Below are 24,326 nucleotides of genomic sequence, written 5' to 3'. Positions count from 1 at the left end.
GCTCCACTGCCAGGAAACAGAGAGAGATGCTAAATGCATGCAAGATCCATCTGCCCTAAATTAGTTTATTTTGCAAAATAATCTGTCAGGGGTGATTTAGACCAGACCAGAATCGGGGAAATCATCATCTTCTCATGTGGATGCAGCCACGCTTCTTCCACAGGCCATTGCTGGAGCCTCAAGGAGGTATTTCCAAATACTTAAGTGGAGCTGCTGCCCTGAGACCTGGTGACACAGTCCCAGGCAGCACAGCTTCTGCAGGGCAGAGCCATGGCAGGCTGGTGTCCTGCCCACAGCTGTTCCATGGTTCCTGGCTCACCGGCTCACGGTCCCTGGCGACAGTGTGCGGGCTGGTGGCTCCAGATGGCAGTTTTAGGGCAGGGAGCTCACCCAGCACAGCCAAGCCCTGCTCTGCACTGGCACCAGCCTGGCACCCAGCCCGGCAGCACGTGGGGTCTGTGACCACAGGGCATTAACACAAGATGCGACGGGACCAACAGAGCCAAGCACTTAAAAGACATTTAGTTTAATAAGTATAAAAGTCAATGTTAAAATATCAACTATACAAAAGCATACGAGGTTGGACACTGGTGTGGCTACACTGCAGACATCTTCACAGACAACCAAGTGAGATGCTCACACCAAGCAGTGTTGCCGGGACAGCAAAGGGCTCAGTGCGGGATGCGAATCCCAGGCACAAATTGGGTTTTGGCCAGCTGAGCCCTGTGCTGCCAAGGAGCACTGGGATGCTGGCAGTACCAGAACAAGACACAAGCCTCATCACAAGGCTCCAGTCATAGCAGCCATGTACACACCTGGTGCTTGGAAAGCACAAAGAGGAGGTGGTGACCACAGCCACATGGACAGACGGAACAAACAGAGCTGCACCATCACATGGGGACTCTTGTGCGCAGGGAAAGCAGCATTTCTGACAGTATCTTCCATGATGGGAGGGCCATGCTGGTGTCACTGCCACTTGGCAGGGTTGGGGGATGAGACATCAGCCCCGGGCCACCAGCGCTCCCAACCAGCCTGGGGACGTGTCTCCCTGACCACTGCTCTGCCAGGGGAAAGGGCAGCGCATAGCCCGGCTCTGTGTCCTGACCCTGGGACTTGCTCCCTGTGGGATGGGATGGATGTACCATGTGGATCATGACCTTGTCCCCGAGTGGGAATACTGGCAGAGGTCCACGGAGTGCTGGTGCCCGGTCTCTCAAATCGCAGCAGTGCCGGGGCCAAGGTCCCCTCCAGGGTGGTGCAGGGGCTTTTCTACTGTGGCACAGGGTTCCTCTGCATTTTTCCCTTCCACGCTATTCCGAATCCCATAGCCGAAGTAAATCATAAAACCTGCGGGACAGTTTCCACACTGAAATGCACAGCAGTGGGCTGCCACCCTGGGCAACAGCTACCCAGGGGAGACCCTGTGAGTACCACGCTCCCCTCTGCAGGACACTTACCCACAGCCATCCAGATGGCAAACCGCACCCAGGTGCCAGCACTCAGCTGTACCATCAGCAGGATGTTAACGAACATGCTGAAGATTGGCAGGAGTGGGAGGAAAGGTACCTGAGAGGGACAAGAGATGCCATGTCAGCTGCACCTTGAGGGATGCAGCCAGGCTCAAGGATGCACCTGGCCACAGAGGACTCCCACAGCCTGGAGAGCACCTTGGCACTTCTCTGCTGGGGACTGCACCTCAGAGAGCCGTGTCTCAGGAACCTGGGCTTTTCTGGACGGTGACTGCTCGGCAGTGAGTCCTGGCAAACCCTGCAGCAGCCCAGACCCTGCCAGGGGCTCATGGGGGTGCAGACACTAGGCTGCGGGGGGTTGCACTCACTTTGAAATTCAACCGTGCGTCACTCTGCGGCTGCCTCCAAACGATGATGGTGGGAATGAGCAGAGCCACCAGGAGCAGCACCAGAGCCGTGATCCAGCCCACGCTGGCATCCTTCAGCGCATTCACCTTGAGGGTCAGGACCACGCAGATGACAGTGATCAGTGCAGCTGCAATGGAGGGGGCAGTCAGGAGGCTGCAGGGCACATGGTCTCCTTGGGACCCCAAGCCTTGCCAACAGCTGGGCTGAGGTACCTACTCCTCTTGATCACGTGGTGGCTCCAACACCCATCCCAGCACCTCAGGAAAGTGCCTTGCCAGGGGAACTCGACAGCCCAGCAAGCCAAGGGGAGCCTGCACTCGGCTGCGCTCGAACCCAGCTCTGACACTTACCCAGGCCTGGCTCAGCCTCCCCACTCTGGCTGCACAATGAATCCATTGATGGGCAGATCAAACCTTGCTGGCCAAGCCCCAGCACTCTCTGGGCCTGGGGACCACACTCACTGGGTGGCTAGCTTGGGCTAGGCTTGTCACAGGGAGCTCCCATGACCATCCACACATGCCTGGCTTAGCACCCATGTCCTCCATCAGCCTCCACGCATCCCAGACTTCAGCTATGCCCTGTGCTTGGCACCCTGCTCAGGGCAGAACAGGTCTGATGCCTGCTCTCCTCCATCCAGTATGCCTACCATCCCTTCCCGGCTCTGCAGAGACACACCAAAACACTTCGGCCCCTGGCTGGAGGAGACATCAGCCACCAGCTCCCAGTCACTCACCGATAACAGAGACACAGACGTAGACAATGCGCCCCGAGATCCTGGTGGGATTGTCTCCAGGTGGGTTGAAGAGCTTTGCCAGAGACAGTGTCTCTTTTTGCTGGGCACCGGCAGCGGTAACAATGGGGTTCATGATCACCCTCTCCTCCTCATTCCCATTCAGCTCCAGCATTTCCATGGCCTTTGAGGAGTTCAGCTGCCCGGACTGGTACCTGAGCAGATGGAACAAGCTGCAGCAGAGCCCGAGGAACTTCCCAGCCCAGGGGACAGTGTGTAGCACACTCACACCCCTCCCACTCCTTCAGCCCCACATGCTGCTCCAGCAGCGGCCCCATGACAGCCACCCCGGGGGTGAGCCCAGAGACACCACGCTGGCTCTTGTGAGCAGCCCCCATCTTGGGGGCTTGATGCTTCCCAAGGCTGTGTCCCCCCAGGAAAAAGCTGTGGCCACAAGCCCCAGGATTGACACATGGCATATCCACGCCGTGCACCGCCACGTGAGAGAAGGCACTCACCGCAGAATGAGCACACACACCGCCACCAGGGAGTAGGCCAGCAGCGTGCCAATTGACATGAGGTCCACCAGGTCCTTCAGGTCAAACAGGAAGGCCATCACCGCTGCAACGAGGACACACAGCATGAGCAATGACTCCAGACCACCGTGGGGCTGAGTGTGAGGTGGCAGCTGGAAGCCTTACCCGCAAGGAGACCCGAGGCGACAGTGGCTGACAGAGGGGTCTTTGTGCGGCTGTTGATGTTGGAGAGGAACTTGAAGAGCAGCCCATCCTCTGCCATGGCATAGATCACACGGGGCATGGGGAACATGGAGCCCAGCAAGCTGCCATGGGGAGAGATGGCTCAGGGCCTGCCAGGCAAGCTGTCCACACCCAGACAGGGTCAGGACCAGATCTCTGCTGGCAGCAGGAGAGCAGCTGGACAGGGCAAATCACCAGCGCAGCCAGAACTCCTGCTGCTGGTCCCCAGGAGGTACCAGGGATAGAGACAGTCCTACCTGGTGGAGAGGGCACACAGCGATCCAACGGCAACAGCATAGCGGGCAGGCTCCCAGCCCACCGCCTTGAAAGCCTCAGGCAGGGGGCTCTCCTTGTTCAGGAGGAAGTAGGGCACCATGAGGGTCAGGGCCGCAGAGACCCCGAAATAAGCCACGAAGCAGATGAGGAGGGACACAATGATTCCAATGGGAATGGAGCGCTGTGGGTTCCTGGCTTCCTCCCCTGTGTGGAGACAAGAGGCAGCACAGACTCATAGAATAGTTTGGGTTGGATGGGACCTTTAAAGCTCATCTAGTTCAACTCCCCTACAATGAGCAGGGACATCTTCAACTAGACCAGGTTGCTCAGAGCCCTGTCCAGCCTGGTCTTGAATGTTTCTGGGGATGAGGCATCTATCGCCCCTCTGGACAACCTGTGCTAGTGTTTTACCAACCTCATAGTAAAAAATTTCTTCCTCACGTCTGGCCTGAATCTCCCCTCTTTTAGTCTAAAACCATCACTCCTTCTTCTGTTGCAACATGCCCTTCTAAAAAGTCTGTGTCCATCTTTCTTATTGGTCCCTTTTAAGTACTGAAAGGCCACAATAAGCTCTCCCTGGAGCCTTCTCTTCTCCAGGCTGTCTTCACAGTAGAGCTGTTCCAGCCCTCTGATCATTTTTGTGGCCTCCTCTGGACCCGCTCCAACAGAACCATGTCTTTCCTGTAGTAAGGGCTTCAGAGCATCCATCCCCACTCTGTGGCACAGAGCAGGGCAGCGGGCTCTGGGGATGAGCTGCAGCAGGGACCTTCCATGGCAGCACAGGCAGGGGCTGTTGGAGAGCAGGGGTCCCCAGCATTCTGCTGTGCTGGCAGAGGCTTCAGCACTGCTGAGAACAGAAGCACGTGGCTACAGCCCCCGCTTCCAGGCATGCGGCTGCCTGGCAGCTGGGCTTGCAGCCCCTCCGGCCGTGCCAGCTCTCTGCTCCCACCAGAGCCTGCAGAAAGTGGACCCTCTGTCTGCACAGGCAGGGCAACACAGCACTGTGCCCTCTGCTCCCCAGCCTTTGCAAAAGCCCTGCTCTCCTGCTCCCCAGCAAGGGGCTTGGGACCGTAGGAGGGATGGAGGGAGCTGCCGGGCAGCTCCTGGGGGCGGGGAGGCACAGGCAGGGAGGCACAGGCAGGGAGGTCAGGCAGAACAGCCTGTACCAGCCACCCACTAAGTAGATTCCGGAGGAATGAGAGTAAATTAAGAGGGCTTCCTGCGCTCCGGAGAGTGGCGGTTCTGCATGAACTCAGTCATTTAGAAAAATGTTGCTTGAAGCTGGGAAATAACCAGGAGGCACTAGCAATTCCCAGCGCTGTTGCAGCCTCGTCTCAGCAGCGGAAAGGCTCCCTGCTGCCCTGGGAGCTGCCTGCACAGTCAGGGTGCAGCCCCGCTCTCACCGCACAGTGTGTGGAGCCCCTTTTCCTGGGGCAGGGCAGGCTGGGAGTCCTTTTGTGTTGGCCCAGCTGGGGACAGAACTGCCACGGGGAGGCCTCCCAGGGATGGTGCGACAGGCTGTTTCCCACGCCACAGAGCATCCTCCCCAGCAGGTCCCAGCCATCCGCCAGCTGCGCTGGGGAAATGCTGGCACCGCCCTCACCCAACTTGGTACCTGTAGTGGCGATGCAGTCAAAGCCCACGAAGGCATAGAAACAGGTGGCAGCACCGGTCAGAATCCCTTCCAGTCCAAAGGGGACAAAGCCGCCAGAGCCGAAGGCTTTTTTACTGGAAAGGAGGGAAGAGAGCAGCTGCCACAGGGAGCGTGGACAGCGGGGCTGGTGCTAGCCCTGTGACGGGCCCTGGTCTGGCACGGTTGCTTTCCTCACCTGACATCCGAGCGGTTGATGTAGTCCTTCTCTGAGAGCTGCCAGTTCTTGATGTCTCCCTTCACAAAGCCAGCGATGATGACAAAGCCCAACACCACCAGGTTCACTGCCGTGAAGATTTTGTTCACGAGGGCGGATTCACTAACACCAAAGGCCAACAATGCTGCGGGGACAGAAGGGGTGAGTGGGGAACTCTCCAGGCTCCCATGCCATCACCTGCAGTGCCACAGAGCTGCTCCTACACACTCACCAGTGAGCAGCGCAATCAATATCACAGCAAAGAAGTCTGGATATTCAGCCAGAACCCCTGGCACGTGCACTGTGGTCTTGTTCATGAAGAAATTGGAGATGTGGTTACCGATGATGTTGTCGAATGCCGCACTCCAGGCTCGAGCCACACTGGCTGTACCTGGTCAATGACAAACCTGTTCATCAGTCCAAGCCCAGGGCAGAGCAGCACCAGCCACTTCCATCCCAGCACTCACCTCCCTGCTGATCCCACCCCACACTCTGCTCCCGCAGCAACACACGCTGTCCCCATGAGCCCCCCACACTGCCAGTGCAGTGCTGGAAGGAGCCTGGGCACACATGCCAACACTCTGCCTGGCTCCGTACCTATCACATAGGAGAGGATGAGATTCCAGCCAGTTGTGAAAGCCCAGATCTCACCAACGGTGACGTAGCTGTAGAGGTAGGCAGAGCCAGTCTTGGGGACACGTGCCCCAAACTCTGCATAGCAGAGTCCAGCCAGTACCGATGAGAGAGCAGCCACCAGGAAGCAGAGAACGATGGAGGGACCAGCCATGTCCTTGGCCACCTCCCCAGCCAGCACGTACACGCCAGCCCCCAACGTGCTGCCCACCCCCAGGGCTATGAGGTCCAGCGTGGAGAGGCAGCGTGCAAAATGAGTGTCCTCAGAGCTCAGATCCACCATGCGCCGGCGGATCAGCTTCTTCCCAACACTGGTCATTTTTCCCCCGAACATCTTGTCCTCTCGTGGGTGGTGCTCAGCTGCTCAAAACCCCTGCAAGAGAAGGGACCAGAGGAGCATGAAGCTCAGTGTCCTGCAGGCAGCAGAACCCACACTGCAGGGACCAGGGCAGGCAGTGATGCCCACAGGAGCTGTGCCTGCTCCTGGTAGACCCGTCAGCACCAAGCACCCACCACACTGGTGGGGCAGACCACGACAGCTTGCCTCGAAGCACCATGGGGCTGCGCACACCATACCTGCACAGCCCCTGCACCAGGAGAGCAAGGCGAGGGAGAAACCCAGCAAGTCCACAGTGGGAAACAGGCTTATTGCACAAGCCCTGTGTGGTCTCCACCACAGGGCTGCCGGGCATGTCCCAGAGCTTGCCCACTGTCTCCCAGCAACTCCGCAATGATTTGGCAGCCTGGAGATCCCGCAGTCCAAGCTTGACTGCTGGAGCATCCCTCAGGCCTTATGCGTGGGCATGTGCAACAGGGATGGCAGTGAAACAAAGCATTCCTCCAGCAGAGGATTTGGCAGGCCGGGCTGACTTACTGGGACATTGCTGTTCCTCCTTTGCTCCCAGCATCTGCACTACACCCTCAGCAGAGATGTATGGCCAGATGCACAAGCACAGGACCCTGGCACACATTCCTCACGTGCTGGCAGTCCTTGTTGAGGAGCCTGTATGCTCCGCAGGCTGCAATTGCCCTAAATGTGCAACACGGCCACTCCCTTTGTTCACAGCAGCCATTCATCCCCAAAAACCTCTGGAAGATGAGCACTCTGTAGAGCAGGCAGCCTGCGCAGGCTGAGCAGAGCCACAAGGTAAGCAGCTTCCCAATGCTCAGATCTGCAGCTGGCACCTTGTGCCCAGCACTGGACCACTTGTCCACCAGTGCCTTCTCCCCACAGGCTGCTCCCTTTGTTGGGAAATGAAACACACTCTAGACAAGTGCCCGGGGCAGCACCAACGCTGCGCTGTATGGATCAGTGTAAAGTACACACAAGGATGACTTTGTGACCCTTTTCCACTGAAGGGGATTACCAGAGTTGCAGTAGCAGCCACCAGCTTCCTTATAACCAGCAAACCATCCAATTTCTGGAGAAACGTCCTCCTGAGCTGGTACGTGGCACATTCAGCCTTGGCCCAAGGAACTCTCCCAGCTCTGGGCAGCCTCTGGGCCAGGTTTCAGGGGAAAAACAAGTGCCCCAGCACCGGCACACCCCCCAGCCACTGCCTGCACGGCTCTGGCTGCCTTCTCCAGTTCTGCTCGATTGCTCCGAGGGTTTCTGAAGCTCAGTGTGAGCTCTGCTTGGGGTTGGCAGCAGAAAACAGAGCAGCGGCGGAGAAAAAAAGCGCGAACAGCAACCAAGCAGGAAGATGTGGGAGAGCCTCCCCTTCCTAACGCCGGCAGGCCCTGCTGTGCTGGGACTTGCCGCGCCCAGTGAAAGGAGCACATTATGCACCGAGACCCCCAGCAGCTCCCGTCAGAGCTGGACTGGGCAAGCCGCTCAGCCGGGTCGGCTGGTTCCAGGGAGGCTCGGCTCATGGCCGGGGAGGTGACTCACAAAAAGCCACGCTGTCATGCTGGCGATGGAGAGCGCGCAGAGGAGGGGATGCAACGTGTTGGGCGACAGCTCCCGCCGGCAGGACCCTCTCGCTGTTTGCCGCATCCCACTGCTCACCCGCATCCCGCTGCTCACCCGCATCCCGCTGCCCACCCGCATGCCGCCACGGCTTGGGGCAAGTGCCGGGGCCCGCCAGCCCCCGCTCAAGAGCCTCGTCCCAACCCCCGTGGGCGCATCTCTGATCCCGGGGGCTGCCAGCCGCGCTCCGTCCCGCCGAGGAGCCCGGCGCTGCCCCGGAGATGGCGGGACGGGGGCGGGATGCCGCGGCGGGACCCGACTGCCGCCCGTACCGACTCCACGTGCGGGCGGCGGCTGATGCAAGCGCGGCAGCCGTTGCACCAGGACCCGCCTGGCCCGGCGGCGGCGCCCGCCGCGACTCACCGGTGGTGCGGTGCGGTTCGGTTCGGTGCGGCTCGGCTTGCTCCGGTGCGGCCCCGTTCCGCTCCGCTCGCCTCGAGACCGGCGCCGCCACCTCTGCCGGTGAAGGGGTTGGAGAGCGTAACGTCTCCGCCCGCCCCTTGCCCGTGCGCACCCCCCCCGAGCCGCCCCGTTTACAGGCGCCGGCGCTCACCCCCGCCTTCGGGGTAGCCGCCCCGCAGACCCGCCCCGCCGTCCCAGGAAGCCTGCCCCTTCTCGGCCCCACCCGTGCCCAGTTCCACGCACCGAGACCCGCCAGATCACAGATTTAAAAAAAAAAAAAAAAAAGTGTATATGTATAGTATATAGATATGTCATAAATAGAACCGGGGCGGGGGGGGCGGGTCAGACGCGGCTCGGCCCCCGGGTGTGCGACTGCTGCGGGCGGCAATGTCGAGTCCAGGGCAAGGGACCGTACTGCCGGCGGCATCAGCCACGGAGAGGGCGGTGAGGGTCCGCCGAACCTAGATGTGCCAGGAGGTGGCAGAGCCTGGCCCGGCCTTCCCCCTCCGGGGCTGGAGCGAGGCGAGGGCTGGGGAGCAGTGGGGAGGCCAGCCCTGCCGCAGGGAGTGTGGCCGGAGCTCAGCCCGGGGCGGAGAGGGGGGCTCTGCCCCGACCCCCATGTGCTCCGCAGGGAGGGGGTCCCGGCCAGCGCCCGCACTGCTCCGCTACAGCCTCCTCAACTCTGCTGCGGGAGCAACAGGCAGCTCTAAGTGATGAGAAACACCAGTCTTGGGAGGACCGTTCAGGCCGGCAGCCAGCAGCGAGGCGGCAGCCAGCAGCCTTCCCTCCAGCAGGCAGGCTGGGACCAGCCACACAGAAAACTGGCTCCTGATGCAACCCAGCGTTCACATGTCGTGAGCACCCACTCAAACAGGTAGCGATGCTGGGAGGTGAGTCAGCCCCTCCCTGGTATCGCGGGCAAGACTCTGCTTCAGCGCTGCTGCCGAGGATGCAGAGGCAACAGGCTTCCAGCGTTGGCAGTGAAGCAGGCAGGAGCACTGGGCAGGGCTCTACAGGCCCCACGCTGGGTGTCTGCCCACCCCGCCTCCCCCCCCCGGGTGGACACATGAGGGCCAGGGAGACATAAAGTCTCCGCGAAATGACCTCAAGGTGAGGAAAACCACGCAGCATCCTGTGAACGAAACTGCCAGGCAGTGACGAAGGCTCTCCTCCCGCTCTCAGCCCTGGAAGATGAATGAACCGTGGCTTACCATGCCTCCTCCCCTTCCTGGCTGTGCACACTCTACTAAGGAAGTGAGCCTGAGATCAAGATCTAGAAATCCCCCGCAGCGTGGCTGTTAGTGTGTGGGCGCTTCCTGCTGCTTCTTGGGCTGCCTGCATCAGGCAGGGACCTGCTGAACCAAAACCTGGCTACCTGCAGTACCGCGGGTATCGCCATCGCTGAGGGTGCTCTCGGGTAGGACCAGCAGCACCATGGGCACATCAGGGCTCCATAGGGGGACACCCCAGCCTAGCCAAGCAGATCCTGAGTACGCAGAGTCATGAGGGGGGAATGACACCAAGACTCGCCTATTCCCAGAAACTGTCTTGCGACAGCAGATGTTAGGAGGAAGTTTCAGGCAGGGAGCAGCACCAGGGCACCAAACATGGCTCCAGCTCCCAGACCTCACATGCAGCTCCACATCCAATGTGTCAGTGCCACATCCTCACCCCCCAGACTACAGCTCTCCCCTCCACCCAGTTCAGGGCCCTGATCCAGCAGCATAGGCCAAGGGCTGGGAGCAGGCAGAGGCATGGAGCGAGCCAAGCACATGTCCAAACAGGAGCAGCAGGAAGGCAAACAGTGGCAGGGCGCGAACAGCCAACACCAAGGAGGATAGGAAGTGGCTCCAGCCCAGAGAGGGGGCCAAAAGCCCTGCAGAAGCAGATCAAATTCAGCCCTTGGAACCCCATCACCTTCCATGACAGGAGCATAGAATCACAGAATATCTCAATTTGGAAGGGACCCATAAGGATCATCAAGTCCAACTCCCTGCTCCTCACAGGACTACCTAAAACTAAACTAAGTACATCATCCAGATGGTCCTTGAACTCTGACAGGCTTGGTGCTGTGACCACTTCCCTGGGGAGCCTGTTCCAGTGACCAACTGCCCTTTCAGTGAAGAACTTTTTCCTACTGTCCCATCTGAACTTCCCCTGACACAGCTTCATTCAGTTGCCTTGTGTCCTATCTCTGGTCACCAGAGAGAGGAGATCAGCAGTTCCCCCTCCACTGCACCCCTGTGAGAAAGCTGTGGACTGTGACGAGGTCACCCTTCAGCCTTTTCCAAGCTGAGCAAACCGAGTGACCTCCTGTCGTGCCTTCAAAGCATTTCACTGTCTTGGTCGCCCTCTTGTGGACATGCTCTAATAGTCTCATGTCCCTCTACTGATTTATATGTGACTCATGTGGGATTTATATGGGGACAGGAGATGCACAAGGGTAGAGGAAGGCCCTCCTCTTCAGGCACCAGGTTCATAACAGACCACCTTGCTTTCTAAACTCCTTCTCAGAAAGGAGCCTGGGTCTTGTGGGATCCAAACTTAATCAACAGTTTAAGTCTAAGAGACATAGAGGGTAAGGGAAAACATGTATGGGATTGTATGTATTTATGGCCAAAGGGTTATATATGCACATCCAATTCATTATATCACTTGGTTAGGATTTCAAAGTCATTATTCTGCATCTCAGCCTGTTCCCATCCTCTCCACAGGCCTGGTGTCAGGTTGCTCCGAAGTCTGGATACCAGGTCTCTCGAAGCAAACTCTCAGCATTGGAGTTCATAGAAATAAATTATTTAATGGAGTGGTATAACAGGAGGGTTGGCTTGAGCTGGGTGCCTTTGCAGAGGTTCCCCCACACATAGAAATCTCTGGATTTTTATATCCTTATGGACTATCCATCTGTCCCTCACACCATTATTTAGTTCAATAGCGATGTTTGAGGCTGTTGGAAAGTAAAATGTGGGAAAACAAGATGTGTGGTTCCAGACACCTGGATGATAAAGGAAGATCAATACTAACATGACCATCGGAGGGTCGAAGACATAATACTAACGTAATAAAATATAAAGGGCCTTGGACAGATTACTTTGAAGTATCTTTCTCATAATTGTAAAAAGTTATAGCCCAGACTCGTGAGAATGGTATCTCGGGCCGGGTGACTGCCCCCCAGTGTCTGGGATGTGTGAATGTCCTTGGACCTGGTCTATGAATGAGTGGAAAAACAAGTGAGACAAACGTCACACCCTAATCGCCGCAGGGGCTGTGGTCTTCTTGCTTCTCACTTTTTCACGTTTCTCACTTGCTTCTTTCTTTTTTACTGATCTCACATGGGCCTTTCTTTTGTTTAGCTGTAGATATTGTTTATAGTTCATAGCCTTGAAGGTGTTGTTTTGTCTGAATGGCAGCACAGTGCAAAACATACCCTATCTCACAGATGTTCAGTGTAGCAGCTTCTGTTTACATGAAGTAGATGGAAGTTTGGTAAATATGAGAACTTCACAGCAAATAGTTTAAGATTTCAGGAAATTCAGCAGACCTTATAACTGAGCAACCTTATAATTCTAGGTGATGCATTGTATTTAGTACACATTTACTTAAGCCTAATAACTGATGTGAAACTTAATTTGGGCTCATCCAGCAATCTGTGAGTAGTAAAAACCGTCACCATACAGGTCTATGCAGATCTCTGACTCTCTACCTTCAAGGGAGTCCATACCTCTCCTAGTTTAGTATCATCAGCAAACTTACATAATGTACCTGTGATTCCCGCACCCAGATCATTTATTAAAACATTGAAGAGCACTGGCGCTAAAATTGGGCCCTGAGAAACCCACTGGTGACTGGCCACCAGCCTGTTGTAACCTCATTTACCATAAACTTTTGGGCCCAATCCGTCAGCCAGTTGTTTACCCAGGGTGTTATGGACTTTTCTAGTGGTGTGCTGGACTGTGGTGGTTGAGATGGACAAGCAACATAGACCAAGATCTTCCAGGATGAAAGTAGTGGATGCAATTTATTGTCACAAGTGCATTTTTATACAGTTGTACCAATTCATGTGTCTCTTCACACTTGGTTACAAGTTACAGCAGTGGCATCTCATGGGCTAATTTTGCTGTCATCAGTGTTACTCTTCTACTCCCTTCCCTCTCACGGGTACACCTTAATATCTCCAGATACTCCTTTATTCCCATCTTTCTCACAGGTAGGCCTTAATATCTTCAAGGCTAATTTCTGTTTCCATGCCCTCCGTTAGTGAATCCACAGTCCCACCATAGTCCCCCACACTGGACAGTTTATCCAGAAGGATATTGTGAGAGCTAGTATCAAAAGCTTTGCTAAAATCCAAACCCACCATATCTACTGGCTTCCCATGGTCAACTGGACAGGTGATCTTGTCAAAAAAGGAAATTAGGTTGGTTAATTTGGACTTTCCCTTTGTGAATCTGTGCTGGCTATGACTAGTGACTGTACTGTCTCTCAAGTGCTTCTCAATAACTCCCAGAATAACCTTCTCCATAATTTTAACAGGCACTGAAGCGAGACTGACAGGCCTGTAATCACCCTTCTTGAAAACTGCAGATGGTGCCGGCACCGCAGCTGCTCACCTCAGCAACTGAGTGCCGAGCAGGGGTGGGAGACAGCATAACCAGCATCCCCACAACCACCCCTGCGCACAGGCAATGGCAGCCACTGCAGGAAGGGGTGTGGGCTGCCTGTGGCACACCAGGGTGGCCAGAAACACCACCAAGAGCACAGGGGAGCAGGAGGAGGTCATCCTTCCTGGCCCAGCCTTGAGGGCTGCCAGCACCAAACAGTGGGACTCTACAAATCCTCACCCAAGACATGAGGCAGCACGACAAGGTGTCTGTGTCAGCCTGCTGGAGAGAAGGCAGCAGGACAGAGCTTCCTGCGCTGACAGGCAGGAACAGTGAGGAACTGGGTCCCAAGTGCTGCTTCCCCACCACCTAGACACTGACACAAGCTGCCAGCTAATAAAACGGTAAGTAGCAGCTAACAGCTGCAGAAGCCCAATGTGCCATCTGCCAGCACTGGCTCTTCTCACATCCAGTGTGAAGGCAGTTTAAGGCACAGACCTGCCCATACAGATGCCTGCCACCACCCACACATCCAAGCATCCTGCTTGGAAGCACCAGGTTTGTCCAGAAAGGCTTCCCCAGAGCCATGCTGTGCCTCCAGCCCCCAAGCACACACCTCCTCCACACAGCAGACCTCAAGTTTCCAGCTGAGCAGAACCAACCACAGCTGGACACAGCCCTGCCCTTTCTGCCCAGCCCTTTGGAGAACAGCAGGCAGCACCAGCCATTGGCCCTATGCCAGCAGACAGCAAACACCACTGTGAAAAGACACCTTTATTTTAAACAGAAGGAGTGAAAAACCCGTGAACTCAAGAGTGCCACAAATATAACAGACAAATGACATTCTGTGATTCTGTAAAGTGGCTGCTATGAGTGTCCCGTGTGCTGGCTGTGAGTCTCTCCCTGTGTGCCAGCTGTCAGTCACTCCCCAAGTCACCACTCTCTTCTGCTGCTGCGCCTATTGGACAGATTCCTGGGGAGCAAGGGCAGCATCAAAGCATTGCTGCTCCTGGCACTCATCACCTTCCCTACAGGGAAGGCCATGAGCTGTGTCCCTTCCACCCAGCAGCCCTCAGTTACACCAGCAAGGGATCACCAGAGCATTCCTGCAGCCCACCCAGGGGTGAGGGAACATACCTGCTGCTCTGAGCTGAGCCTGCAAGGAGGAGATCGTCTGGCGATATGCTTCACACTCAGCGGTCTTCTTAGCTGCAGGCAGGAGGCAAGTAGGTGTCTGCTCAGCCCATCCTGAACACCTCATGCCCAGACCGTATGGGGCAGAGGCTGGGATCCTACTCTGTCCCCAGACAAGACACCAGCCCCATCCCCACAATGCTGCAGGCACTGGGCTCCAGGTACAAGTGCAGGGGGTGTCATCTAGATTGCAGGTGTAGCACAGTCTCCTAAAACAACCAGCCCCACATACCAAGCTCGCCCTTCACTCGCTCCAGCTCTTTGGACAGCTCATCACCTGCAGACTGGCAAGGACAGGGTGTAAGTGTGATGCAGGGGGTGGTCACCCCCAAACAGTGAGCCCTAAGCACTGGAAAGGTGGTAAAAACTTGCCCTGCAGCAAATACACAAGGTCCTGTGTAAAACCCAGGGAAAAGCTGAAACAGTTCAGGTGCCAGCCCAGAAATCGGCAGCCCCAAGCCCCATCACCTCCCACCTCTGGCACAGCTGGCCCAAGCTACCATCTGAACATCCTGTGGTGTCAGGACACAGCTGGCTCTTACCTGCTCAGCAGCCACTGCATCTCCATGTCCTGGAGTCAGGCCAGGAACCAACTCACTGGAAAAAGACGGCTCCACAGACTCCCACCTACCTGTGAAGACAAGCATTGCCACTAGAAATATAACTGTCATCCCCAGCTCCACTTCAAACAGGCCAGCAGGGCAGAGACAGCCTCCTCATCCCCTGCTGGGCTCAGAGGCAGCTGCCCATGTTTCCCCACAGTCTCGCTGATACAAGGTAAGAATCCACCAGAGCCCAATGGAGAAACATACTCCACTCAGTGTGGTACACTCAAAGGATACTTGGTTTTCAGCATGCCTTTGGCAGTCAGGAGCCAGAAAAGCTCCAGAGGGGCTCCTCTCTACAGGGGAGCAAACTCCAGCTCCTCACCCCTGCCTGGGACCATACCTCCATACTGCTCAGAGAGTGCCCTGACAGCAACATATGCTGGCCAGGGCCACTCCCTGTACTATGGATGAACTAGAGCACCAGAATTGTTCAGGCTCTTTGCTGGGTGTCTGCCAAGAGAAACGGACTTTGCCTACCATTTCCAGTCTGTGTTTCACTGTCCTTCCTCTGAGCCCGAGCACACGCTGCCCGTTCCTGTCCTTTTCCCGGGATCAGCCTTGACCCTGCAGCAGAGACATCAAAAGTTGCAGCAGCAGCTCCGCTTTCCACAAGACTGGAGTCCCAGAGACCTCTGCCCAGATACACCCTTACCAGAGCAAATGCGCTTGTGGGAAGGCACTTTTCCCAGTGACGGCAGTCGGGAACGAGAAGCCAGAAGAGGAATCCTCGAAGAGAACTTCTGGGAGGGCTGTCTGCGACTCACAACCTTGCCAGCAGCTATAGTGGACAAACATGAGGTACAGAGGTTGCCACCCCAAAGCAGCTACACCTAGGACAGCCCAGGGCCCAGCCAGGCTACCCGTCCCAGGCTCACGGGCACCAGGCCCCCTGCAACCCCACAAGACCACAGGGTGAGTGCTGCAAGCCAACTCCTGTCTGGCAGGAGGTCAGACAGTGCTTAGAGCACCAGCGCTTTTCTTGGGCTCCTACCTGCCCGCTCCCTGTCCCATGCTGCAGCCCAGGCCTCTCCCCTTCTCCCTCCTTGCTGCAGCATCAGTCCCCTCAAGCTTCCCCGCTTTACATGAGGCAACTGGCATGTGCAGAATTACTTTTCAGCCCTGTGTCCCGGGGGGCGGGTTTGGGAGCAGCGGAAGGTTGTGCCAGCTGTGAAGCCCCGCTGGGATGCTGCAGACTGGACTTGGCAGCCAGCGTCAGCTTGGTACCTGGGGAAGAGAGAGGGTTTTGCAGCACCGTGGAAGCAGTTGCTGCACTGGGGCTCCCTTCAGCAACCTGACTCACCTCGGGACTGGGAGATCCTTGTTCCCAAATCACTAAGCCTCTTGCCAACCTTGGGGAACTGCAGAGCCGGAGAAGCCCGTGCCTGGGACATGGTCAGCCGGGCACCACCCGGGCGCTGTGCGGTGCTGCGTTGGGCTGCTTTACAAGACGGGGTCCGTGGGAGGCGGGAGTGGGGGCACACTGGGCTGGGGCAGCCGTCAGCAGCAGGTGGCAGGAGAGCCCGGGGGTCCCCATGGGCCCAGCCCGGGGCAGTGGCCTCACCGGCATCCATGACTGAGTGAGCAGCGGGCCTGGCACTGTCTGGGGCCCACTCATGGAGTGGCGGCGAGGCGTGCAGCGGCGTGGAGGTGGTGAGCCTGGCGAGGTCAAGCCTCAGGGAGCTGCCTTCCACCTGTCCCGGGGAGGGTGAGGCCGCAGTGGTGTCACCGAGCAGTAGGCTGGCAATGATGTGACATTCTTCCTCGAAGAAGCTCTGGTATGGTAGGGACCACAGGCTGTCATCAGGACAGGCCAGCAAGCCGGAGGCCAGCAAGTTGGGACCTGAAGGCGGCAGCAGCAGTGCGTTGTTGGTCGCATCGGCATTAATGATGGCGGTGGTAGGACATGGGCAGTCAGGAGCCAGGAAAGCTCCAGAGGGGCTCCTCTCTACAGGGGAGCAAGCTCCAGCTCCCCACCCCTGCCTGGGATCATACCTCCATACTGCTCACCAGCTCCCATGAGAGTCCCTGCTGCAACCAGCTGTTCTTCGCTTTCATTGTCTTCTGTCAGGTCTTGGGTGGTATTGCGTATCAGTGCTCTCGAGTCGGATTGCATATCAGCTTTCGAGTCGGATTGCATATCAACTCTCGGGTTGTTGATCCTGAAGTGGGGTCCAGGAATTGAAAGTCAAGAGTATCAGCCCCTCCTCAGAGAGTGCCCTGACAGCAACATATGCTGGCCAGGGCCACTCCCTGCACTATGGATGAATGTTGAGGGTTTTGATTGCAGGGTGAGAATAAAACCCTGGCAGATGTATTGTTAACCTCTTCTTCCCCCTCCCACTCCCCCCTTTTGCCCCTCCCTCTCCCCCCTTTCCACTAAGGACAGGTGATCGGGAGGAAAAGAAGGACAGAGAGAAGAGAGTTGGAAAAATTAAAAATGTTTTACTAATGCTACTAATAAGAACAGAGAAAATAATACAAAATATACAAAACCAATCTTGAAAGTCTCAGCAACTGCAGAGCTGGCACCCGAAGTCCTGGATTGGACTCTGCAGCCAACCGGAGCTGGATTCAGTCTCTCACTGGGCCTCAGTTCGCAGGGACTGAGCAAGATCCTCTCCTAATGTCGACCATAAGCAAAAGGGAAAAAAGGAACGACATCCTCGCGATCTCCCACTTTTATATGAAGTATTCACATGAATGGAATGTTACACAGTTGGTCAGTTTCTTGGTCACTTGTTTCTCATCATCCATCTGGGGAGATGTCCATCCATGCTTATCAATATTTTCACATTCCATTGCTATGTTTACCAAAACATGTATCTGGTTCTCCAGGAAAATGCAGCTAATATGAAAGCTTTAGCTGCAGGCAAATCCACTAAAAGAGAAACTTGTTTTTAACAAAACCAGGACAATGAGCTAGAGCACCAGATTTGTTCAGGCTCTTTGCTGGGTGCCTGTCAAGAGAAACAGACTTTGCCTACCATTACCGGTCTGCATTTCACTTTCCTTCCTCTGAGCCTGAGCACACGCTGCCCCCTCCTGTCCTTTTCATGGGATCAGCATTGACCCTGCAGCAGAGACATCAACCTTCTCCTCAGACCAGCAGCTCCCCCTTCCACAACACCGGAGTCCCAGGGACTTCTGCCCAGATACACCCTTACCAGAGCAAATGCGCTTGTGGGAAGGCACTTTTCCCAGTGACGGCAGTCGGGAACGAGAAGCCAGAAGAGGAATCCTCGAAGAGAACTTCTGGGAGGGCTGTCTGCGACCCACAACCTTGCCAGCAGCTATAGTGGACAAACATGAGGTACAGAGGCTGCCACCCCAAAGCAGCTACACCTAGGACAGCCCAGGGCCCAGCCAGGCTACCCGTCCCAGGCTCACGGGCACCAGGCCCCCTGCAACCCCACAAGACCACAGGGTGAGGGCTGCAAGCCAACTCCTGTCTGGCAGGAGGTCAGACAGTGCTTAGAGCACCAGCGCTTTTCTTGGGCTCCTACCTGCCTGCTCCCCGCGGACTGGACAGGGGTGCAGGGGCATCCCACGGGGCCCGGCCTGCTGCAGGGGGGCTGTGCGGTGCTGCGTTGGGCTGCTTTACAGGACGGGGTCCACGGGAGGTGGGACCCAGGCCTCACTGGGCCGGGGCAGCCGTTGGCAGTGGGTGGCAGGAGAGCCTGGAGGTCCCCGTGGGCTGGGCCCAGGCGGCGGCCCCACCAGCATCTGTGTTCAGGCGGCCAGCGGGCCTGGCGCTGTCCAGGGCCCGCTCATGGAGCGGCAGCGAGGCGTGCAGCGGCGTGGAGGTGGTGGGCCCGGCGGGGTCAAGCCACAGGGAGCTGCCTTCCACCGGTCCCGGGGAGGGCGAGGCCGCAGTGACGACACCGAGCAGGAGGCTGATGATGGTGCGGCATTCCTCCTCGAAGAAGCTCTGGTAGGACATGGCCAGGGGGCTGCCGACATGACACAGCAGGTCGGGATCGGCCAGCGAGTCGGGGGTCATCGGTGACTCCAATCGCTCCCGCCACACTGCTTCTAAATGCTGTTGCCACCCCAGCACCACTCCCCCCCGCCGCCCAGCACCCCCTCCCGGTGCTCCCCCCGTCCCGCAGCCCCCAGGACGAGGCAGAGAGTTGGCTTCACAGTGGTTTAATGTGAACGGAACCTGGACGTTACACTGGACAGGGTGGAGACAGCTGGGTGGATGGCAGCCCCACGGCAGGACAGGCAGGAGGAAAGGGGCTGCCCTGAGCTGGGGAGACAGGTGCTGAACCATGGCCACCTCCACTGGCACCAGCCTCTGTGCTGCCCTGCAGCCCTTCCCGGGCTGAGCTGGCCCCAGGAGCAGCTCCCTCCCAGTTTCAGCGAATTCTCCTCCTCCCCAAGAGCCACCTATTGCCCAGCAGTGCCAGTTCCTCACCAGAAAACCCAGGAGACACAACAGGGACCTTAGGGAACATGCTTGGCAGGAACAGGAGGGCAGTCACTGCAGGCCTACGCTCCAAGAAAGGCTCAAATGTGCTGCCACAAAGTGACCAAGTGCTTATAAACCAGTCAGCCTTGACCTGAGGAGGCCCCCAGGCTGAGGCCAGCCTCACTCATTGCAGCTGTGGCAGCTGGAGGAGCCTCCAAAGGACAGTTCTGCTGCAGCAAGTCACAGCCTCACAGTCCCCCTCAAGCTCTGAATGCTTCCCTGACCAGTCTCGTGTCCTCACTTCCACACAAGTACCTGCCTAGCTGACTGCAGAACAGGGGAGAACACACAAAAAAGCATTATTACTTCTCCTGCTTCGTAAGCAAACATCTAACCCAGGACTGACCAGCCATTTTCTGCCATCCCTTTCTGGAGAGGTGGCCTAAGCCCAGGCCCCACCGCTGGGCTCCTCCTGTGGCAGCTGTCAGGGCTGCACATGACAACAGCCCCCACTAGCCCTCTCCTGCTCCTCCTCAGACAGACCCACCTCCTCCCCACTGCAGTTGGAGCACAGGATAAGGTCACCACAGCTCAGCTGAGCAGGGTGCCGCTGGAAACACCACCACGCCAGCCCGCAGCAGAGCAAGCTGTGGCGTTTTTTAAACCCTGGGCCAAGGCATCCCAGTACTGCTATAGCCCAGGCTATCCCAGCTTCCACATGCCAAACTGCCCAAGCAGAGCATCATGAGAGCACACGTCATGGAAACCCCTCAAGCTGCCAGCAGCATGTTAGAAAGGAGGGGGATTAACAGGAATACACCAAACAGGTCTCTAATGCAGGAGGCTGAGTGCAGGGTCAGAGTAGGCTTGGGTCTCAGCACTTCTAGACAGTGAAGAATGGGGGTTTCATGCAGGGTGAATGGGGTGGACAGAAGACCAACACACCCAGGCACCTACTCACTGTTTTGGATAAGCTTTACTAAAATTCTAATACCTGATGCGATCACTGACCAACATGACAACTGCTATTCTTCAGAGTCTCCTGCAGAGATGCTTGGGGCTGCACAGACAGGGGAGTGAAGGTCAGCACATACCTTCCTGTACAGGGACAGAGGCAGCTCCTACACAACACCACAAGCAAGTTCCTGCTCAACACCTATTCACATCTGCCTCTAGGTGCAGGACAACATGCTCACTTGCATAAATCTTCACACCTTTAGGCCAAGATGAGAGCCCAGTAGAACAAGCTGCTGCCAGTTACAAAAGAGGAAAATACTGAACAAACTGGGAGGTTCGAGAGAGGAAAAGCTGGTTCAGAGAAGACAGATTTAGTGTAAAAATAAATGTCATTTTCGCAGGAGGGAGGGTGGAATGGAGGAAGACAGTGCCAGGTGCTCCTACTGGCGCACTTTCCCTGGGACATAATTCCTATCAATAGTCTCCTCTTGCAGGAACATATGTAAGCAGCGCTCATTCTGTGCCAGTGGGTGTCCAGCAATTCTGGAAGAAAATCAGACGTGGAGGTTAGTACAGCTGCCACCGAGACCCCCGCACCTCTGCTCTCTGTAGGGAGCGAGGAATGCAGACTTCCTTGCTAACAGGCAGCCAGCTCCAAGCACACCAGGCTCTGGCCAATAGGGACAGCAAGAGGTGCTTGAACACAGGGTGTTCCCTCCCACACCATGCCCTGCAAGCAGGACATGAGCACCCTGAGCCAGCGCTACCCTGCCAGATAGTTGGTTTCTGCAAATATTTGCTTCACTCTCAGATGAGAGCACTGAAAACAACCCACACCCAAGGCAGGATTTGCTTCAGAATCATTTCATCCTTTAGCATGGCACCTGTGTGCAGCAGATCAAGACTTCTTCCCAGCCAGCCCTCTTCCACTGGCAGTAGCCAGAAAGGCAGCACACAGCCAACCCAGGACATCAAGCTTACTTGTTAATAAACTGTTCTAGTCCCTGTCTCCGCTCCTCAATGAAGGACTCCTCAAAAATGCCTTCGTCTCCTCGGAAGGGAAGCTGTCGTTTCAAAGCTTTTCCAGGCAGCGGTGGCACTACAATCTGAAAGCACAGAATCACCCTGTCAGTAGAACAGCCACCTGCAAGCAAGTGCCATTTGCTGTTTGACACTAATCTCCAGCCCCATTACATGGACAGAGATCAAGCCCCAAGAGCTGCCCACCACTACAGCCTCTCTTCTGGACAGCTCAAGATCACAGCCCAAACTGTTCCCACATGTCCTGGTACTTCTGAGCCAGGCCTCACCTTACTGTCTCGTTCCAGCTCATTTTTCAGCCATTCAAAGTCACTGTATCGTCTCCTCACACACGACTCCTTCAATTTGAAGATTGGGAGGTTTGTCTGTAATGAAGAGAAGTAGTTCATTTGCAGGTTGCTTTGGAAGCCAGACAGTATTTCGAGATGTAATTAAAACCCAAAGCTGCATTTAGAAAATCAAGGCCCCGAAAAGGAGGCATCATGAGAACACCCAGCCTCTTTATTCAGGACAGAGCACAAGCACTAAAGTCCTTCAGAATCAAGCAAGCACTTACCAGGCTACTCAGAGTCAGACATTCCCTCCCCCTCAAGTGACTATTTCAGGATCACACCCCCTCCCAAGGGCACATGCTGGAACCGGGCTCACAATATAGAGAAGGCTGATTCTTTTTTAACCTGAGTTCACTCCATTTTGGAGTGATTTACAAGAGAGCTTGACAGCAGCCTGCAGAGCAAAAGAACCTCTGACCTGACACTGGTGTTTCCATGGAAGAACTACGGAAGGAAATGTTGTTCCAGCAACTGTTCAAGGCCAGATCTCGTGCTACAATCTTCTTTCAGAAGACACCGCCTACCCTACACAGGCAAGCAGCTTTTTCGTATCTGGGTTGTGTCACTGGAGGAATGTGCAGTAATTCCCCACCCTTCTCCCCTGCCACTAGAGTCTAAAAACTGACAGCTACAGTAACTTCACCTTTACACTGTGAACACAGCCTGAAACATTCAAGGAACTAAGACAGCAAAACCTTCTGAGAAGGAGCACCCAGATCTACACAGGTATTGCTGAAACATGTGTAACTATACTCTTATGAGGTCTGCAAAATAAAACCAGCTGCTTTCAAAGCATCTCCGCAAGAGCTAGTTTTGGTGGGACTAAGAGGTTCTCATTGCCACCTGCCAGGCATCCTTTGCAGGGTGATGGAAACCAAGCGTCAGAACAGAAGAAAAGCAAACATCCAATTACTCTGAAAAGCAGTAGAGACTTAACAGTTAAATCATACTATGAACAGAAGTTGACATCAGCACTGTTACACTAAAAGTAGTTAGTTTCAGAGGAAGCTCAACTTTCCTTCCTTCAGCTATCAGATGGAGAGCTGTGAAGAGGTCCCCAGTTCAGCTCAGTTAAGGCCCTGTAAAGAGAACTCTGTAAGAAGTGCCCAGCCTGCTATGCGCTCTCCTGTATCACAGGCTCTTTGTAAGCTGATCAAGTTGACCCAGAAGCAGTAGCCAGACTGCACTGTGATCAGGTCCCAAGATACTGCTTGCTAGCGTTCCTGCCCTGCTTGAGATAACCAGCTGCATGCAGTTGTGCCTTGCTCAGCAACCACCCAATGGTGTCCAGCTGCCAGGCCTGGAGCTGTAGAGAGAGAACAGAAGCCTGCTGAGGCAGTACCCTCCCTGTCCTTGTGCATACCACTCCTCGCTGGGTGCCGAAGGGCCCTGGCAAACCCACCAGCTGCGAGTACTCAGACCTTGAGGCCCGGCCCACCAGAGAGTCGCAAGCAAGCTGTCAGCCCCAGCCCGGCACTGCCTGACTTGCAGGCCTACGGCCCACCTCCTCAGCATCCCACCGCCGCACACAAGCCCCAGGAGCTCCGCTCGGACTGCTCGGGGCCTCCCTAGCCGGGCTCCTTGTGAAGACACCGCTGCTTCCCGTCCCGACAGGACCACCCCGGCCATCCCCTGACACCCCCGGCACTGCGCACCAAGTGCTGCCGCCCCTCGCGGCCATACCCCCGGTCACCGGGCAGCCCAGCCCCTCCTGGGCCCGCACGGGGCTCCGCGGCCCGCAGCGGGCCCTGAGGCCTGCGCCCCCCGCCCGCCCCACGGGGGCCGCACCCGCATGCGGAGCTCGTAGCTGGTGTATCTGGCGCGGCCCATGCCCACAGTCTGTGGGTTGAAGATGTCGATCTCGAGGAAGTTGCTGGGCGGCCCGTACGCGTCCGTCAGGTCTTGCGGCTTCGCGTTCAAGCGCCGGGTGTCCGCCACCGCCGCCTCCGACATGGTGGTGCCGCCGCCGCCCCGCCCGGTCCGCTGCCGCAGCCCGCCCGGCCCCGCCCGCGCACGACGCGGCGTCGCCCGCCCGCCGCATGCATAACACGGTGAGTATCCAGGGTTCGGGGTTCCCCAGCCACCGCCCCGCCCGCGCACGCCTGCGCCGCCGCCTGCATAAGTGGAGCAGGTATTCAGGGTGCGGGGCAGGGCATGGCATCGCCCCGGAACCTGCACACCGGGATCGCTCTCGCCGCCGCCCCGCGCCTCCCAGGCTGCCGCAGCCGGGATCCCCGCGGGGCGGCGCAGAACCCGAGTCCGAGTTGGCTGCGCTGGGTGCTTGGCCTGAAAACCGGCTGCGCCGCCGAGAAACGAATGTAGAGTCTAAGCAATACAGCGTCCTGGGCGGGCTCGGCCCCCGCCGCTGTATGATGGGGGGAGTGCCAGGGGCCCGGAACTTGACTGCTCAGTCCTGATAAACGGACCGGGATAGGGCGCGGGCCCGTCACGCCTTGCGCTGGAGCGTGTCCCGGAAGCGGGCTCACATCCGTGACGGGACGGGCGAAGCAGCACTCCCGGGCCAAACACCCCAGAGAGCCGCAGACGCGCTAGGGCGCGTGCGGAGGAGCGGCTCCTCCCGCGGGGTTCTCGGCGCGGGCCCAGCGCCCTCCAGGGCAGTGAGCGGTAACGGGGCCGGTTATGTAAGCGCGGCCGCGACGGTGCTCGCTGGGAGCTGTAGTCGCGCTGAC

The 24,326-nt window shown here is 56.9% G+C and overlaps 3 protein-coding genes across 5 annotated transcripts; all 3 read right to left on the bottom strand.

The window, feature by feature from the left end:
* Window positions 1–510: 510 nt before the first annotated feature.
* Window positions 511–8,613, bottom strand: SLC7A3 (solute carrier family 7 member 3). The gene is made up of 12 exons (XM_065846831.2): window positions 8,454–8,613; window positions 6,086–6,494; window positions 5,721–5,879; window positions 5,471–5,633; window positions 5,257–5,369; window positions 3,623–3,845; window positions 3,309–3,448; window positions 3,126–3,228; window positions 2,611–2,822; window positions 1,838–2,004; window positions 1,458–1,566; window positions 511–1,347 (listed from the first exon to the last, which is right to left on the bottom strand). Exons 2-12 carry the CDS (start codon window positions 6,453–6,455, stop codon window positions 1,214–1,216), a joined length of 1,893 nt encoding a protein of 630 aa, XP_065702903.1. The 5' UTR covers window positions 6,456–6,494; window positions 8,454–8,613; the 3' UTR covers window positions 511–1,213.
* A 5,239-nt stretch (window positions 8,614–13,852) lies between these two features.
* Window positions 13,853–17,222, bottom strand: LOC136106483 (uncharacterized). Of its 3 annotated transcripts, none has more exons than XM_071813526.1 (9): window positions 16,888–17,222; window positions 16,196–16,735; window positions 16,006–16,119; window positions 15,548–15,673; window positions 15,373–15,459; window positions 14,830–14,918; window positions 14,520–14,571; window positions 14,231–14,302; window positions 13,853–14,066 (listed from the first exon to the last, which is right to left on the bottom strand). In XM_071813526.1, the coding sequence occupies exons 1-9, from the start codon at window positions 17,030–17,032 to the stop codon at window positions 14,011–14,013; spliced, it is 1,281 nt and encodes a 426-aa protein (XP_071669627.1). In that variant the 5' UTR covers window positions 17,033–17,222; the 3' UTR covers window positions 13,853–14,010. The 3 variants fall into 3 exon arrangements, with proteins under 3 accessions (XP_071669627.1, XP_071669628.1, XP_071669629.1); XM_071813527.1 differs by having other exon boundaries at window positions 13,853–14,051; XM_071813528.1 differs by lacking the exon at window positions 14,520–14,571 and having other exon boundaries at window positions 13,957–14,066.
* Window positions 17,223–19,025: 1,803 nt separating this feature from the next.
* On the bottom strand, window positions 19,026–23,632 carry SNX12 (sorting nexin 12). Its single transcript, XM_065846556.2, has 4 exons — window positions 23,425–23,632; window positions 21,574–21,669; window positions 21,245–21,369; window positions 19,026–20,806 (listed from the first exon to the last, which is right to left on the bottom strand). The coding sequence occupies exons 1-4, from the start codon at window positions 23,587–23,589 to the stop codon at window positions 20,704–20,706; spliced, it is 489 nt and encodes a 162-aa protein (XP_065702628.1). The 5' UTR covers window positions 23,590–23,632; the 3' UTR covers window positions 19,026–20,703.
* Window positions 23,633–24,326: the final 694 nt, after the last annotated feature.

This window comes from Patagioenas fasciata, chromosome 11, assembly GCF_037038585.1.
Source record: "Patagioenas fasciata isolate bPatFas1 chromosome 11, bPatFas1.hap1, whole genome shotgun sequence".
In the NCBI taxonomy this organism is placed as follows: domain Eukaryota; kingdom Metazoa; phylum Chordata; class Aves; order Columbiformes; family Columbidae; genus Patagioenas; species Patagioenas fasciata.
Note: the sequence above shows the minus strand (reverse complement) of the source record. Positions and strands in the feature narration are given on the sequence as shown.

What these genes read in the sequence shown, in the direction of transcription:
- SLC7A3 (XM_065846831.2), bottom strand. Translation starts at nt 6,455, where the DNA reads ATGTTCGGGGGAAAAATGACCAGTGTTGGGAAGAAGCTGATCCGCCGG. An exon ending in ATTGATTGCGCTGCTCACTG is followed by an intron (nt 5,634 to 5,720) that starts GTGAGTGTGTAG and finishes CTGTCCCCGCAG; the next exon opens with CATTGTTGGCCTTTGGTGTT. An exon ending in ACGCACGGTTGAATTTCAAA is followed by an intron (nt 1,567 to 1,837) that starts GTGAGTGCAACC and finishes TGTCCCTCTCAG; the next exon opens with GTACCTTTCCTCCCACTCCT.
- LOC136106483 (XM_071813526.1), bottom strand. Translation starts at nt 17,032, where the DNA reads ATGCAATCCGACTCGAAAGCTGATATGCAATCCGACTCGAGAGCACTG. An exon ending in AGCTGGTGAGCAGTATGGAG is followed by an intron (nt 16,736 to 16,887) that starts GTATGATCCCAG and finishes TGCCGCCTTCAG; the next exon opens with GTCCCAACTTGCTGGCCTCC. An exon ending in TGAAACACAGACTGGAAATG is followed by an intron (nt 14,919 to 15,372) that starts GTAGGCAAAGTC and finishes TTGTCTTCACAG; the next exon opens with GTAGGTGGGAGTCTGTGGAG.
- SNX12 (XM_065846556.2), bottom strand. Translation starts at nt 23,589, where the DNA reads ATGTCGGAGGCGGCGGTGGCGGACACCCGGCGCTTGAACGCGAAGCCG. An exon ending in AGCTGGAACGAGACAGTAAG is followed by an intron (nt 21,370 to 21,573) that starts GTGAGGCCTGGC and finishes CTGTGCTTTCAG; the next exon opens with ATTGTAGTGCCACCGCTGCC. An exon ending in CTAGAACAGTTTATTAACAA is followed by an intron (nt 20,807 to 21,244) that starts GTAAGCTTGATG and finishes ATTTTCTTCCAG; the next exon opens with AATTGCTGGACACCCACTGG.